General features: G+C 38.2%; 1 protein-coding gene across 6 annotated transcripts in view; it reads right to left on the reverse strand.

Annotated features, from left to right (window-relative positions):
- The window catches only part of CPLANE1 (ciliogenesis and planar polarity effector complex subunit 1), a 163189-nt gene that overhangs the window by 57335 nt on the left and 88690 nt on the right, over positions 1 to 17164 (reverse strand). For 5 of the 6 annotated variants that reach the window (XM_050794493.1, XM_050794492.1, XM_050794491.1 and 2 more), the window contains 9 exons: positions 13990 to 14280; positions 12734 to 13504; positions 10942 to 11108; positions 9431 to 9563; positions 8157 to 8211; positions 6331 to 6432; positions 2091 to 2212; positions 1554 to 1749; positions 1198 to 1347 (listed from right to left, as the gene is read on the reverse strand). In XM_050794493.1, the coding sequence (XP_050650450.1) occupies positions 1198 to 1347; positions 1554 to 1749; positions 2091 to 2212; positions 6331 to 6432; positions 8157 to 8211; positions 9431 to 9563; positions 10942 to 11108; positions 12734 to 13504; positions 13990 to 14280 (1987 nt within the window). The remainder of the gene's footprint in view (positions 1 to 1197; positions 1348 to 1553; positions 1750 to 2090; positions 2213 to 6330; positions 6433 to 8156; positions 8212 to 9430; positions 9564 to 10941; positions 11109 to 12733; positions 13505 to 13989; positions 14281 to 17164) is intronic. The other variant, XM_050794494.1, reaches the window with a different exon arrangement.

Consider the following 17164-nt stretch of genomic DNA (forward strand, 5'->3'; position numbering starts at 1 on the left):
CATTATACAATAATCAGGCAGAGCTAGACTCTGTGCCCAAGCATCTTGCAACCACAGGGCTGACTATGTCCATACCTCACAACCACTGTGGAACCTAGGGGAGACTCAGGTCTCTGTTGCAGGAAGTCTGATTGCATATTGGATTAACCTAACCAGTCACAGGATGTAGTAGCTTCATGTTGTGGAGGGATATTCTTCTAGGCTGGTGTGATGGCTCATGCCTGTAATCCCAGTACTTTGGGAGGCTGAGGCGGGAGGATCACTTCAGACCAGGAGTTTAAGACCAACCTGGGCAACATAGTGAGACCCTGTCTCTATAAAAAAAATTTTTAAATTAGCTAGGCATGGTGGTGTGTGCCTGTAATTCTAGCTACTTGGGAGGCTGAGGCAGGAGGATCCCTTGAGCCCAGGAGTTCGAGGCTACAGTGAACTATGATCGCACCACCATACCCCAGTCTGAACAATTCAGCAAGACTCTGTCTCTAAAACACAACAATAATACACACATATATATGTATTTTATTTAAAAATTTAAATATATATAGTCTTCTAAATCTTGTAAAAAGTTACCATAATGCAACCTGACTATAAAACTGAATATTTATAAGTACTATTGAATTGCGTACACCTGGCCATAAAGATGGAAACAACAGACACTGAGGACTATAAGACAGAGAGGGAGGGAGGAAGGTAAGGGATGAAAAACTACCTATTGGGTACTATGCTCACTACCTGGGTGATGGGTCCAGTCATGCCCTAAACCTTAGCATCATGCAATATACCTAGGTAACAAACCTGTACATGTGTCCCGAATTTGAAATAAAAGTTGGGGAAAAAAGTACTGTTGGCTACCATGCCTGTTTATTTTCGGTGTGCTATTTGATAATTTCCCACCTTTTACAATATGAAAATTGCTTTTTAACATCAAAACACTCATGAACTCACACAGAATATTTATTGTTAGCCTTATTAATTGAGAAAAGACATATGCATAAACAGATCTGTGACTTTTTACAAAATATCCATGGGTCCCAGCTTTGGAATCATGTCTCTATTTCATTTACCTATTTGCCCCCATGCTCCTCAGCAAGGGACAACCCTTTTTCTGGTTTCTTTTGCAATTATCAAATTTTGGTGCTTGTTTCCAATATAACAGTAATTCAGAAGAGGGTCATGCTATACCTCTTGGCTGTTTACCTTCGTTCTGCTGTATGTCTGATGGTGTAGGTGAGGTGACACTAGGCTCCTTCACTTCTGTAATGCCTGGTCTCAAGCTTTTTCCATCCAGACAAGCTGGAGCTACTTCTGCAGGTTTGGAAAATAAATCCATAGAGGAACTGGCTGATTCTATTAAGAATATGAAAAGCATTCAAAGACTGATTCTAAACTTCTAAATAAGGTAATGAGAAGATTAACAGAACATTTCTGTGAATATAAACATCCAAAAATACAGTGGGTTTTAGGAGGAGAGCTAAGAGATGTGAGTAGGGATAACAATGCTATATTAAATAACTTTTCAAATCATTTTTGTTTTAAAAGTAGGAAAAAATTACCTTGACTCTTAAAATTATGCGGGGGAACAGCATTAGTAACTGAAGCTGCCATATAATGTAACTCTGCAGATGATGGAACTGCTGGATGATCGCTTTGCTGTTTGATAACATTATCATTTGAAGGCTCTTCTCTCACAGGTAATTCCTGTAGATCATCAGCTTCAATGTCAATCACATTTATATAAGTATGTCCAACCTGAGCCAAAACACATAAAATCAAAGAGGGTTACATTCTTTTTACTCTATATGGTCACTCTGTCCCCCCAAAAAAAGGCTTAATTCTTAATTCTTATTAATAACAAGGAAAGAAGGGCCTGAATGTGCCCAACTTAGGAAAAGGAGCAGGAAGTATGTATTATTGATCTTAGTTTACAATATTTTTGGCATAATGCTTAAATTAATTTTTGAACCTTTACTACAAAACTACCTAGATGAGATTTTTAGCCTCATTTCATCTACACAATTGAATAATGTCTACATGACCATAATACATTTTAGCGCAAAGGTATTATTAAAATTTCTGAATAAAACACAAACCAAGTTTGCTACTGTATGAGGTGTTGAGGGTGACAAAGGTTTCTCTGACATTTCAGTGGAAAGCTTCAGATTTAGATATACATCTGGGACCAAGAGCTGAGGAGCATTCAAAGGCTCATGTTCTGCAAATTAAAAAAGAAATAATCAGGAACTTTAAGAAAAACGCTGTAAACTGCTCCAAATCATCAACTTTGTATGAACAAGTTAGCAACAAACAACATAAATTATACTTCTTGAAATCTAAGTAGAAGTGACATGCATATAAATAATTAAAGCAAATTCTATTCTAAGGGTAATTTAGAGTAATTCATAATTGAAAGCAAGCTGACTATTATTTTTCTCATATGAATGATTCACAAGAACAGTAAAGTAACTAAATTACATCAAGAAAATGCTAAAATTTCCTATTTCTAGATCAGATATCTTAAGTCATGTTTGGTTACTTTAGGGAAGTTTCAAAAAAACCAGATTTTAGGAGATTAACCTATAACTAATTTTTTTTTACCTTGAATAGTTTCTTGTTATTTGCTTATTTTTATTGACAGCTTTATTGAAACATAATTCACATTCTCTTTTTTTTTTTGAGACAGTCTCGCTATGTCGCCCAGGCTGGAGTGCAGTGACGTGATCTCGGCTCACTGCAACCTCCGCCTCCCGGGGTCATTCTCCTGCCTCCGCCTCCCAAGTAGCTGGGACTACAGGCACCTGCCACCATGCCCGGCTAATTTTTTTGTATTTTTAGTAGAGATAGGATTTCACTGTGTTAGCCAGGATGGTCTCGATCTCCTGACCTCGTGATCTGCCCGCCTCAGCCTCCCAAAGTGCTGGAATTACAGGTGTGAGCCACCGTGCCCAGCTAATTCACATTCTTTAAAAGGGTATCATTCAGTGGTATATAGTATATTCACAGAGCTTACAATTAAATTTTACCACTTAAAGTGTTTTAACATCTAAATTTCACAAATGTTAACTGCTTCTTATTTAACAGTAAAATAAACAGGCCTGTCACAGGAGATCATCAGACAGTTTAACTCTGTGCCTTTTGTTCTAGGCCTCTAGCCTTATTTTCTAGCATTGTTTTTTCAATAAAGCACTATTTTCAAATGTAACTCGTACTGAGTACTTATTACCAAAGCTTGAATTTAAACCACTTAAAACCACAAAAAAAAGAAAAATAAAAATACTGAAATCATTCTCTCTTAATTGATTGGTTTAACTGCTTTTTTATGGGGGACAGTGACTAGCTTTGGCATCATGCAGATATATCTTTTTTTTTTTTTTTTTTTTTTTTTTTTTTTGAGATGGAGTCTCGCTCTGTCACCCAGGCTGGAGTGCAGTGCCTGGATCTCAGCTCTCTGAAAGCTCCACCTCCCGGGTTTATGCCATTCTCCTGCCTCAGCCTCCCGAGTAGCTGGGACTACAGGTGCCTGCCACCATGCCCAGCTAGATTTTTCGTATTTTTTTAGTAGAGACGGGGTTTCACCGTGTTAGCCAGGATAGTCTCGATCTCCTGACCTCATGGTCTGCCCATCTCGGCCTCCCAAAGTGCTGGGATTACAGGCTTGAGCCACCGCGCCCAGTCAGATATATCTTTAATAAGTCATACTGCTCTTAGAAAAAAAAAAGAAATCACACATGATGTGCAAGAAATGATTTGCTGCTTGGTACCACATTCAGAAACAACTTCTTGAGAAGTAGCTTACTTCTCTTGTAGTACATTAAAAAATTTAAGACAAAGAGAGAAAACAAAAAAATTTCACAAACACAAGAAAAAATTAAAATATATGAATACAGATAATTAGATCTAATGCATAGAAGGTGATAGGTAGAAACATAGAGTGACAGCTTAACAATGTAATTTTAAATAATTAATGTAATTTCAAATTTTATTATTATTTATATCATGGGCCTTCACCTAGATGAACAGCAGACTCAGGAAATAGCTGCCAACTTCGATAAACTACTTAACAAAAGCAATGTACCTCCAAGGCTTTCTCAAAGATATGCTCAGATAATGAACATTTAAGAATGCTTCTCAGTTCCAATGTGGTGGTTCAAACCTGTAATCCTAGCACTTTGGGAGGCCAAGGAGGGCAAATCACTTGAGGTCAGGAGTTTGAGACCAGCTTGGCCAACATGGTGAAACCCTGTCTGTACTAAAAATACAAAAATTAACCAGGCACAGTGGAAGTCACCTGTCAGGAGACCTTGGCTATTTGGGAGACTGAGGTAGGAGAACTGCTTGAACCTGGGCGGCGGAGGCAATCTTGAGACAAGATTGCACTACTGTACTCCAGCCTCCAGCCTGGGCAACAGAGCAAGACTCTGTCTCAAAAAAAAAAAAAAAGAAAAAAAAAGTTTCTCAAATGCAGACTCATCATTTATATCAAAAACATTTACACATGCTCAACTTCATTCAGAAAGAAATGCAAATTAAAATAATGACTTTTGTTTTTCTTTTTTTTTTTTGAGACAGAGTCTCACTCTGTCACCCAGGCAGTGGCGCGATCTCGGCTCACTGCAAGCTCCACCTCCTGGGTTCATGCCATTCTCCCACCTCAGCCTCCCGAGTAGCTGGGACCACAGGTGCATGCCACCACGCCCAGCTAGTTTTGTTTTTGTATTTTTAGTAGAGATGGGGTGTCACCGTGTTAGCCAGGATGGTCGATCTCCTGACCTCGTGATCCGCCTGCCTCGGCCTCCCAAAGTGCTGGGATTACAGGCGTGGGCCACTGTGCTCGGCCTATAATGACTTTTTTTGACCTATCAGATTGGCAAAGTTAAAAAGGTTAGCTAAGTCATAGTAATAACCAAAAAAGTCTCTTATGCAGGAAGATATTCATTGAAGCCTAATTTGTAGGAGAAAAAAAACTGGAAACTAATGTATAGCTGGAAGAAGGAATATGCTTATGAAGTACTTCTCTGATGACACAGGGACATGTTTGCCATACATATAAATCAAAGTGAAATGAACAGGATACAAAATACAGGTATCCCTTGTAACGCAAATCTAATCCACTCCTGCAAATGTGCTAGATAGTGAATTTTCCAATTCCAGGAGACTTTATGACAGTATTTCAAATGGAAATAAAAAGCTGTCCTAGTCCATCTAATTTTCCCAAACATCATTAAACAACTCTTAAATACTTAAATAACAACTCATCAAGGATTACTACATATAAAGCATTTTAAATATCACTTTTTTATTAATATTCATTTAATTCATTAGTTAGCATTCAATATGCAATAATACTGAATGCATTAGAGATGAATTGCCTTCAACACTGCAGCAAACATACTATGATGCAAATAACAAAATAAATAATATATTAAAGATACACTCTAATTTAAGAGCATCCCAAGGTACTTGGAAAAAAACAACATTGGGACCCAGGAGGATTAAACTAAACGCTCATGGAAAAGCTAGAGAAGACAGCCATAATATCTGGACAATGAGAGTTTAGATACTAAGGGAGGACACCTATGCTATATACTGTATCTAACTATGTAAAATGCACAAAAGACTGAAAGAAAAAACAATATCAAACCATTATTGCTAAGTGGTGAGATTATGGTTAATTTTCATCTTCTTCATAGATTGCTAAATTACCTAAATATTCTAAAATGATTACATTTTTAAGACATAAAGTTAGAGAGGCTAAAAAGCACGTACAAGGTTCTGTACATGGGTAAAAGAAACTGTTTACTAAAAGTCATAAAAAAGAATTACTATGATACAATGGGTAGAGCACTATTCAATATGCTATTCATAATGATAAACAATATTAAAGTGGAAATTTGTCAGGAAACATTCCAAATAATAGGTCCTCCAACACTTATTTCCTCTACTCCTGGACACAGTTACACACCCCTCCCTCACCGAACCCAATCCAGTCCTTCCTAGCTCACCTTCACTAGCCACAGTCCCAGGCCTCCCAACCTTGGACATGCAATTCCAGTGAAGGTAATTAATAACATAGAGAATCCAAATTCAAAGCATTATTTTTACTGACTTAGGATGTAATCTATGGTAATTTTGAAGAAAAGTCTCTATTATGTTTTACTAAGTTATAAATTTGATTTCTAAAGTATATACCAAGATTGGAGAGAAAAACCTAGGGGGAGTAAATCATATCACATAATTTAAAATTCCCTTTAAATCACTGCCTTAAAGGAAAAGTCTAGATAACTCAATTATATCAAAATATACAAATTTTTTAAAAAGAAAAACAGCATTTACCTGGGACTGTATTTGTACTTGCATCTTGACTTCCTATAGCTTTCTTTTTCACAGAGGCCATGAAATGCAATCCAGCTGAAGTATTATCATCTTGTAGCATTTCTTAAATATAACAAAACATTGGAAGTAATCATTGAGAAGCTAACATATTACCAGGAGCCCAGCAGCACAGTACCTAACTCAATGGAAGTAAAATATGGGGTGTCAGGATGTTATTAAAATTTTTTTTTGAGACGGAGTCTGGCTCTGTTGCCCAGGCTGGAGTGCAGTGGCGTGATCTCAGCTCACAGCAACCTCTGCCTCCCGGGTTCAAGTGATTCTCCTGCCTCAGCCTCCCAAGTAGCTGGGATTACAGGTGCCCACCACCATGCCTATGTAGAGACGGGGTTTAAGCCATTTTGGCCAGGCTGGTCTCAAACTCCTGACCTCAAGTGATCCACCCGCCTCAGCCTCCCACAAGTGCTGGATTACAGGCCTGGGCCACCGTGCCCAGCCTAAAATGGGCTTTCTGAATGAAGTGTTACGTAAGTTGAATTTCAAAGACATGGTAGAATCAAAATCAAAACTGTTGAGGACTCTGCATGTCCAGCTTAGAAACCTAGATATTCTTCTGGGAATGAAGATCCAGTAGAAGCTGTTAAGCAGAGAAATGATATGGTCAGATTCATATTCTAGGAAAACAATCTAGCCAGTGTGTGGAAAATAGGTTTGAGTGGATATACCTAGTAATGGTGAGGGATGGGAAAACAGGATAAATTTAAGAATTACAAAGGAAGCAAAATAGGTAAGAATCGGTTATTGACTGGATAAAAGGGAAGACAGAATTCATAATCACATGTTTCTGGCTTAGGCTGATATCAACACAAATGGAGAAAGAGAATGTAGGAGGAAAAAACAGTCAGGGCAGAGTAGAAATAATGAATTCAGAATTCACATAGTATATCTGAGGTAATTTCTACATAAGTAGAAAAACTCAAGAGGAAAGAGAACCAAAATCCAAAGTCTACTGTGAGAGTTTGTGTTTACATGTGGATTTCTCTGGGAGATCACCCAGGAAGACTAGGTAGAATAAGACAGTATCAATTATGGAGCATTGTGGTATAATGAAAAATACATATTTGGTCTACAAAGACCCAGTTTCTTGCACACAGGTCCTCAGAATCTTGGGATTTCCTGATAGGAGTGTCTGTTATTTCTAACGAGCCCCTTTTGATCACACCTAAGTATATGCTAGAGGTGTCTCTTCACAAGCCCCTAGATGGCTTTAGCATAGGGCCAATCACCAGAGGAACCAACCACATGATGAGAGGGTTAGAATGATCAGCCCCCAATTCACCCATCCTACTGCCACATCTGGGAAAGAGAAGGGGCTGGAGATTGAGCTCAATCACAATGGCCAGTGATTTAATCAATTATACCTAAGTACTGAAAAGTCAATAAAAATCCTGAAGCAAACAGGTTAAGAGCGATTCCAGGTTGGTGAATACATGGATGTGCTAGGAGACTGGCCATCCCAGAGAGGGCATGGAAGCCCTGTGCTGCCCAACCCCACCACTGCCTTGCCCTGTGCATCTCTTCTATTTGGCTGTTCCTGAGTTGTATCCTTTATAATAAAATTGTAATCATAAGTAAAGTGCTTTCCCAATTTCTGTGGGTTTTCTAGTCAATTACCAAACCTGAGTTGAGGGGGGTAGAGTATAGGAACCCTTGAATTTGTAGTCAGCTGGGCAGAAATGTAGGTAGCCTCATTTTCATATTGTACATATTTCTAAAAAGCTAATTTTAACTCTAAACTTAGACATTACATTAATCATACACATACATACCAAAAGGAATGTCGAAGTCATCCAAAGAATGGGAACCACAATGTTCTTCTTGTTCCTAAATGAATTCCCACAGGATTAATCTATGATTAACTCAAAGACATGTATTATTTTGTTAAAAAATACTCAATAGCTATGAAGATTGAATTCTCATGTATAGGTTCAATTTCCATCATTCTAGGCATAATTATTCCATCAAATTATTTACTCTATCGAAGTAACTCTACAAATGAGTTAAGAAAATTTATAAGCCAAACAATAAAAAAGCATTACCAATTTAATGTAAGGTTCCTAGGTTACCATGTGCAACTCTCTCCTACAGAGTAGCTTTGATAATACTCAAATAGTACACCATCCTGTCAAAAATCTTTCATGGACTCAACAAACAGTTGTACTAAGTGCCTCTAGACATGCTCTTGAGGACTGACTGAAAAAGCATGCCTTTTAAAAATCAATGTAAACAAAACTATTAATACATTTCTCTTTATTTAATCTGTTGTTGCAAAAATAGTTAGACAGTCACCAAATACAGAGGTATATTTAAAAAGACCTGACTTAACACTGGGCATGATGGCTAACACCTATAATCCGAGTGTTTTAGGAGGCTGAGGTAGAAGGATCACTTGAGGTCAGGAGTCAGAGACCAGCCTGGGCAACACAGCAAGGTCCCACCTTTCAAAAAAATATTTTTTAATTAGCTGGGCATGGTGGCACACATCTGTAGTCCCAGCTACTTGGGAGGCTGAAGCAGAAGGACTGCCCAAGCCCAGGAGGTAGGGGCTGCAGTGAGCTATATTTGTGCCACTGCACTACAGCCTGGGCAACAGAGCAAGACCCTATCTCTAAAAAATAATAATAAATTAAATTTTTAAAAAAGATTTGACTTAAAATAGAGTTTACACAACAAACCTGTTTGGGAAGTCCTAGAGGAATCTCAGAGAAGGGTGAAACTGTATTAGGAGAAGCCCAAATAACATAACATATATGTTAAGATGTCATAGAAATAAGCAAAGGGTGATTTCAAATATAAAAAAAGCCATGCAGGCAGATGCTCTAAACTGCAGTTTTTGATGTACCATCAAGTTGCTTTTCACATTCAGAACTCTATGTCTACTGCTCTGTGGAGGGAGGCAGCAGGGACTGATATACTGAATGATATAAAGATCCCCCTAATCACAATCAGAAGCTCCCAGCGATCAGACTAGATAAACCACAAAGACATACCAAACTCAGTGTACATGCACACCAGGGAAGAATCAATAGCAGTTTTTCTATACCTTGGGTTTCTTAATGATTTCTGAATTATCGTTATTAATTATGGAATTCTCTGGTCGAAAAGTCACATTTGGTTTTCTCCTCAATTTCTCAGATTTTTTTTCTTGCAGCTCTTTCTCAGCTCTTCTCCTTTGCCTGTTAAACATAATAGCATAAAACATACTTTTACAATTATAGCAACATTTGCTTTTCATTTATCATGCTATATAGGGATACAGTTAACAAAATTATGTTCATAAATTCTTTTCAATAGCATTTAATTAAATTAACAAGACATTCTGCAAATACAAGCAAATACAAGCAAAACACCAAATATGAAATTTATTTCTAGAACCTCTAATACTGAACTGACTATTCTATGTTAGTCACTGGAATCTAAGGACAGGGTTACACATCTTAGATAATTATTAAACTCTCTTTTCTGTGGATTTGCAGTCGGTGCCAGAAACCCTATCAGATACCTCCATTAGTCTATTTGAAGACATTAAGCACACTTAGTCACCTCAGCAAAATCACAGCAAGGAGGAAAGAGGTCTCAAAACGCTAAGGGGAAGACTAAATTGGAAGAGGGAATAGATGGAAACAAGAAGACCATTTCTGGAAAGACAGCACTAGTAACAGATTTTACAGTCTGATAAATGTGAAAATTTTAAAGTATTTTCCAGACTTAGTAATAATCTGCCAATCAATACACATGGTAAAACACTACAGTAAATGCTCTTCACTAGAAGTTACAGCCTTGCTTTTCACATACACATTTCTTAGTGCCCTGAAACAATTTACATCACCTACCCTCCTGCTCACTGTAAGAGTCTGAAGAATATGGTAAGATGATTGGTTCAAAGTATTGGAGGATACAGTAGTCCCCCCTTATCCATGGTTTCACTTTCCAAGGTTTCAATTTATCAGAGTTCAACCATGGTTCGAAAATAGATGAGTTCAGTGCAATAAGGTATTTTGAGAGACAGAGGGAAAGAGATCACATTCATATAACTTGCCTTACAATATAGTTATAATTGTTATATTTTATTACTAGTTATTGTGCATTGCTTACTGTGCCTAATCTATAACTTAAACTTTATCATTGGTATGTATGTATAGAAAAAAACAAAATATATAATAGGGTTCAGTACTATCTGCAGTTTCAGGTATCCACTGAAGGTCTTGGCATGTATTCCTGGGAATAAGGGAGGACTACTGCATATGGGATATTGTACCAAGTATTTGAGAAGCAAATGATGACTGTTCCTTCTGCTATAGACACTGTAAAAGAATCCTCCAGTCTACGAATGGTAGGAAAGAATTACTTAATACGATGGGAAAATATTATAGTATTTGTCTCACAAAATAGGAATTTTTCTCACATAAAATATGTTCAGATACATGACACTTGAAAACTGAATGTGCAATTGTGTATAGCCTAGGAGACTGAACCAGATTACCATGTGATTTTAAATAATAATGAACTTGCTGATATATGATATTATTAAATAAAATTTCACTTAAATCTTGCCTTTTTTTACTGTCCTTTCCTTGTCTTACTTCAGGTGGTTCTATTTTGACCTTTAGAAGTTGAAGGTGTCCAGCATCACCTTGTTCAAATAAATTATTTGTTAGTTTCTGTTGGCTTTGTTTAAACGCAATGAGGTTTTCAAGTGGGATAAGTTGTGTTTTTTTGCACTACAAGAAAGAAACAAAGCATAAGAATGACAAACTGCAAACTCAATTATGTAATATTTTAACAAAAGACTGAGGAAAAATGCATTTCTTTAAACTGTGCAACAGAACAAATTAAATATAACAAATTGATTTAAACTGGCAATATGAGTATACGTATCTTAGAGAAAAAGTGATTTAAAGTGCTGAAAGTTTCAAATGGGTCATCCTATTTCAGAAATTAAGCTAGAAGTTCTCACCTTCCTAATTTCATTCCCATATTAAAAATCTTTCCTCTGGTCAGGCGCGGTGGCTCACGCCTGTAATCCCAGCACTTTGGGAGGTCGAGGTGGGCGGATCACAAGGTCAGGAGTTCGAGAACAGCCTGGCCAACATGGTGGAACTCTGTCTCTACTAAAGATACAAAAAATTAGCCAGCCATGGTGGTGCATGCCTGTAATCCCAGCTACTTGGGAGGCTGAGGCAGGAGAATCACTTGAATCCGGGAGGCAGAGGTTGCAGTGAGCTGAGATTACGCCATTACACTCCAGCCTGGTGACAGGGTGAGGCTCTATCTCATATTAAAAAAAACAAACAAAAAACCAAAAAAAAAAACCTTTCGTCTTATAAATGAAATTATATAATGTCCAGCATTTAACTTAAAATTATTTGCAACAGGGAAGATGCAGAGGCACAAAGACCACAGATGGAAAAGACCAGCAATATGCTGAAAATCCCTGAAGCCTTGGGAATTGAATGGTAAAAACTTGGGGTTCTTCTTCGGTTCATGTTATCTTCAGAAGAAAAGGAAGCATGGTTAAGTATTTTTTCTAAGGAATAACCGTTTGTTTTCCCAGTACCATCTTCAAATCATAAAAGTACACCTGAGAATGTATTACTCAATTATCTCCCTAAGATAGTACTGCTCTCCTCAAAACTAGAGCCTAAACCATTTTAATTTCATAAATCAAAAGTTATACTTTTAAAGAGGACTTGGTGGGTCTATAAAACTACCATTTTAACATATGTGCTACTAATCACATATATTAAATGTGACCCACATATATCTAGACCCACACATATAAATCTGGGTCTATTTAACAAATTTAACCTGTCAAAGATTTGAAGATCATACAATAATTGCTAGGAACCTCAAACAATATGAGTGTTCACTTGCTCTCCTCTCTACACGCACATAAACAAAAGCATCTGGTAATTTTTTTGCCTTTTTTTTCCGCGTGTTTAAATCTTACACAAAGTACCTGGTAATTTTACTGCTTATTTCTTTCTAGAGCAGCAGAAATATCTACGAAAGAGTCTAGTAAACTCCAGTATTGATAGAAAGACCTAAAACCTTTAAAATACACAATTTTTTAAAAACAGAGACAGCTTCTCCCTATGCTACCCAGGCTGGTCTCAAACTCCTGGGATCAAGGGATCCTCCCATCTTGGCCTCCCAAAGTATTGGGATTATAGGCATGAGCCACCATGCCCAGCTACAATCATTATTTTAAACCTAATTTTTACATGCTATTTTCTATAACAAGCATTTTTTTTATGTAAAAGAGCTTTTCACTGACCATACGGTACTTATGGTATGAAAAAAATGCAGGACACTGCTTTTGCATTACTATACAAAAATTCATTACCATATTTTCTGGGGACAAATGTGGATGAAGTAATGACAATCTTGGGTATTTTCTTTCTTCTGCTATAGGTTGGATAGGTGTTGAGGGAACTGTAATAGATGCTCTTGAGGTTGATGGAAACATATTAGGAGGTTTAAGTGGCAAGTATAGTAACGGAAGTCCAAAGGAATGGTGAGGAGATATCTCAAGGGGCCCTGGCTTAACATCAAATAGTTTTTCTGGTTTTATAAACACTGAAGAGTCCTGTGGAGGTGTCAGATTTTCTTGTCCAACATATTGATCCAAGTTTACATGCTTAGGAATTTCTGTAATTACAGTTTCTGCCCATGTCTTCTGCTTAACTTCTTTCTTTTTGGCTTCAGTATTATACTGGCTTACATTCAAATGGGATGCTGGAGGAGTTTGTGCTACTCTCTGTGGCAGAGCAGGTTGGAAGGAGTCAGATAATCCCCAAGCCTCTCTTGGTTGTGGCAGAGGCCTGAAGGGAACTTGTGGAATACTTCCTGCATGTAAGAAAAGGGGCTTGAATTCTTGTTTAGGCTTAAACTGAAGCAAAGGAAAGCCATCACCAAGACTAAATGTTTTTGCATGTGGGATAAGTCTAGGTGCCTTCTGAACAACAGAAGGTGTGGACAAAAGGCAGAGGTGAGTATTTCCAGCAGGAGCTGGATAAAACGAAGTGGATGGTAAATTTTGAGATGATGGAATTGGTCCTCTTTTCTGGGGCTGGCCATTTAATTGACATAAAGGAATGCTCCCATGTAGAACATTCTGGAAGAGAAAAAAGATATTATGTAAGTTTAGAATATATTAGAAATTCCTTACTTCGTAAATGGCATTCAGTATGTTTTGCAGCGGGTAGAATGTAGTAACTGCTTAAAAAAAAAAAAGCATTTACTCAACAAAAACAAAAAACACGACGACTATTGAACTACTCAGGACATTATTATTATTATTATTATTTTCTGAGACAGAGTCTCGCTCTGTCACCCAGGCTGGAGTGTAGTGACATGATTTCGGCTCACTGCAACCTCCACCTCATGAGTTCAAGCAATTCTCCTGCCTCAGCCTCCTGAATAACTGGGATTACAGGCATGCACCACCACACCTGGCTAACTTTTGTACTTTTAGTAGAGCTAGGGTTTCACCATGTTGGCCAGGCTGCTCTCGAACTCCCAACCTCAGGTGCGGCCTGCCATAGTGCTGGGACATGAGCCACCACGTCCAGCCATTAAAGGTATTTTTACATACATTACCTGTACATTTCCAGTACTATTTTGACCAGATGGGATAGTTCTTTCATGGCAGTGTGGGCTGTTCTTGTGAGGCTCTCTGGTGTTCTCTCCCATTGACTGTGGCTTAACAAAAAATCTCTCCTTAAGATTTTTGTTGCTGTCTTCGACATCACCACATCCTCTTAGATTTGATTCTTGGCTTCCCCCTAAATGCACAGACTGAGACTGCTGTACAAGTTGTTGTATATCTGGGAGATTAGCAAAGGATGATCCTACTATTTGCATTAGGCTCATGAAGTTGATCTGTTGCAGCTTGAATAAAACAAAAATTGAAGCAGTATCTTAAAATATAACAAAAAACTAAGGAATCAACATAATCATATGAGTACTCTATAATAGTCACACCTTTGTCTTAGTATCTATGAGAATCATGAATGCTGAGCAGGAGGCATAGTCAGGGAATTTTTTTTTTTTTTTTAAAGGGAGAGGAAAAAAATGATAACTTCCTGTCAACCAGGCATATGAATACTCACTTGCAAATGAAACTTGGAACTATTTGTAAACAGTTTACAGTATTCGGTTTCCATAAACATCCCAGGGATCAAAGGAGTGGGATAAAGACAGATTCCCAGAATAGGCCAGGCGCAGTGGCTCACGCCTATAATCTCAGCACTTTGGGAGGCTGCAGAGGGTGGATCACAAGGTCAAGAGATTGAGACCATCCTGGCCAACATGATGAAACCCCATCTCTACTAAAAATATAAAAATTAGCTGGGTGTGGTGGCACGCACCTATAGTCCCAGCTACTCAGGAAGCTGAGGCAGGGGAATCGCTTGAACCAGGGAGGTAAGGTTGCAGTGAGCTGAGATCGTGCCACTGCACTCCAGCCTGGTGACAGAGTGAGATTCTGTCTCTAAAAAAAAAAAAAAAGACAGATTCCCAGAATAAGTATATTTTGAACAGTTTTCAGGAATGAGCAGAAAGCAGTACACAGGTGAAGAGCAAGGAATTCCCTTGGAAAGGCTGATTAGGTGAAAGAAAAGTCAGACACCAGTTGTCCCCAAACTATGCTGCACATTACAATCACCTGAGAAATATCTATAAGTCCCGATGACCAGGTCACCCCCTATCAATAACATCGCAATGTCTGGGGATGGGAACCAGCATCTGTATTCATTAAGACGACCAGGTTATTTCAATGTCCAGAAAATCTTGGGAAGCACTAGCACAGACATTGGCTTAGCAGGAACAGGAGATTTACAGCAGGGATAATGAAAAGATAGGCTAGTGCGGAAGTTCTCAAACTTTGGCATGCACCAGAATTACGTGGAGGACTTGAACCACTCTGCTGATCCCTATCCCAAGTTTCTGATTCAACAGGTCTAGGATCGGGGCCTGAGAATTTGTATTTCCAAGGTCTAAGTGATGCTGATACTACTCGTCCAGGCATCATACTTTGAGAACCACTAGACTTGTGAAAGTAAGGCAGGAAAGGAGGGAAGGTAAAGACTTCAAAGTGAAGTTTTTGAAGGCCAACAGAAAAATTTGCATTTGATAGAACAAACCAATAGGGAAACAGTGCAGGTTTTTAAAAATGCAGTTTTCTTTTAATTATTTTAAAGCAAATACAGGAAAAACCAGAAATTTTAAAAATAAAATAAATATTATTCATAATCCTACCCTCAAAAATAATAAGCATTGACATTTTAGTATATTTCCTTTCTCTTGCTTACTATCTATCTATCTATCTATCTATCTATCTATCTATCTATCTATCTATTCATTCTATCTGTTCTATCTAAAAGACAAGGTCTCACCATGGTACCCAGGCTGGAGTGCAGTGGACTGATCACAGCCCACTGTAACCTCAAATTCCTGGGCTCAAAGCATCTTTCCACTCAGCCTGCCGAGTAGCTGAGACTATAGGCATGTGCTACCATGCCTGGATAATGGTTTGCTTTTTGGGTGTTTTGTTTGTTTGTTTGTTTGTTTTGTAGAGATGAGGTCTTGCTATGTTGCCCAGGCTGGTCTCAAACTCCTAGCCTCAAGCAATCCTCCCACCTCAGCCACCCAAAGCACTAGGATTACAGGTGTGAGCCACCTCTTATAAAATTTAAAAATATAAAGAGCCTGTCTTCTTTATATTTTTAAAACAAGATTGATATCATATATTATACAAATTCCTGAAGTTTACTGAAGATTTTTAAACAGGTGACTAATATTATTAAAATAATACCTGAAGAAAGTATCCTAGAAAATGCAAATAGATGACAATGAAAGTATGAAACTAAGAATCTAAGGTTACCCACTGCCATAGAAATAGCAAGTGACTATACTGACATATAGTATCGGCAAAAAATTCAAGAGGGCATAGTAAAACACTGGGTAAGGGTTGTGAAAGACGGCAAAGATGACTTTTGAAGATAGTGATTCTTAATCTTTTGTGTGCATCAGAATTATCTGGAGAACTTGTTAAATATATAGGACAGTGACCAGTAAAGTCCCCAAGTAATCCATCTAACAGTTTGAGAGATGGCTCTAAAACATTAAACTGGTAGAATAGGTGGTGCTACTAAACAGAAAAAGAAAAGAAGGGACTAGGGAGAATAAGAATAAAATCAGTTTCAGTAAGTTTCATGGGACAGGGGGACATGCTGAACAACTACTCTCATCAAGCCCCATAAGTTCAAAGAGAAAATTAGTACAGCCGGTGCAGTAGCTCACACCTGTAATCCTAGCACTTTGGGAGGCCGAGGCGGGCAGATCACCTGAGGTCAGGAGTTTAAGACCAGCCCCGCCAACATGATGAAACTCCATCTCTACTAAAAATATAAAAATTAGCCAGGCAAGGTGGCACATGCCTATAATCCCAGCTACTCAGGAGGCTGAGGCAGGAGACGCTTGAACAGGGGAGGCAGAGGTTGCAGTGAGCCGAGATCGCGCAACTGCACTCCAGCCTGGGTGACAGAGTGAGACTCTGTCTCAAAAAATAAAATTTTTTTTTTTTTTTTTTTTTTTTTTTTTTTGAGACGGAGTCTCGCTCTGTCGCCCAGGTTGGAGTGCCGTGGCTGGATCTCAGCTCACTGCAAGCTCCACCTCCCAGGTTCACGCCATTCTCCTGCCTCAGTGCCGATAATCATCAATATGATGGTATATATTACATCACATAAAAGGATATGGAAGTGAATGCAGGAAA

This window comes from Macaca thibetana, chromosome 6, assembly GCF_024542745.1.
Source record: "Macaca thibetana thibetana isolate TM-01 chromosome 6, ASM2454274v1, whole genome shotgun sequence".
Taxonomy (NCBI): Eukaryota; Metazoa; Chordata; class Mammalia; order Primates; family Cercopithecidae; genus Macaca; species Macaca thibetana.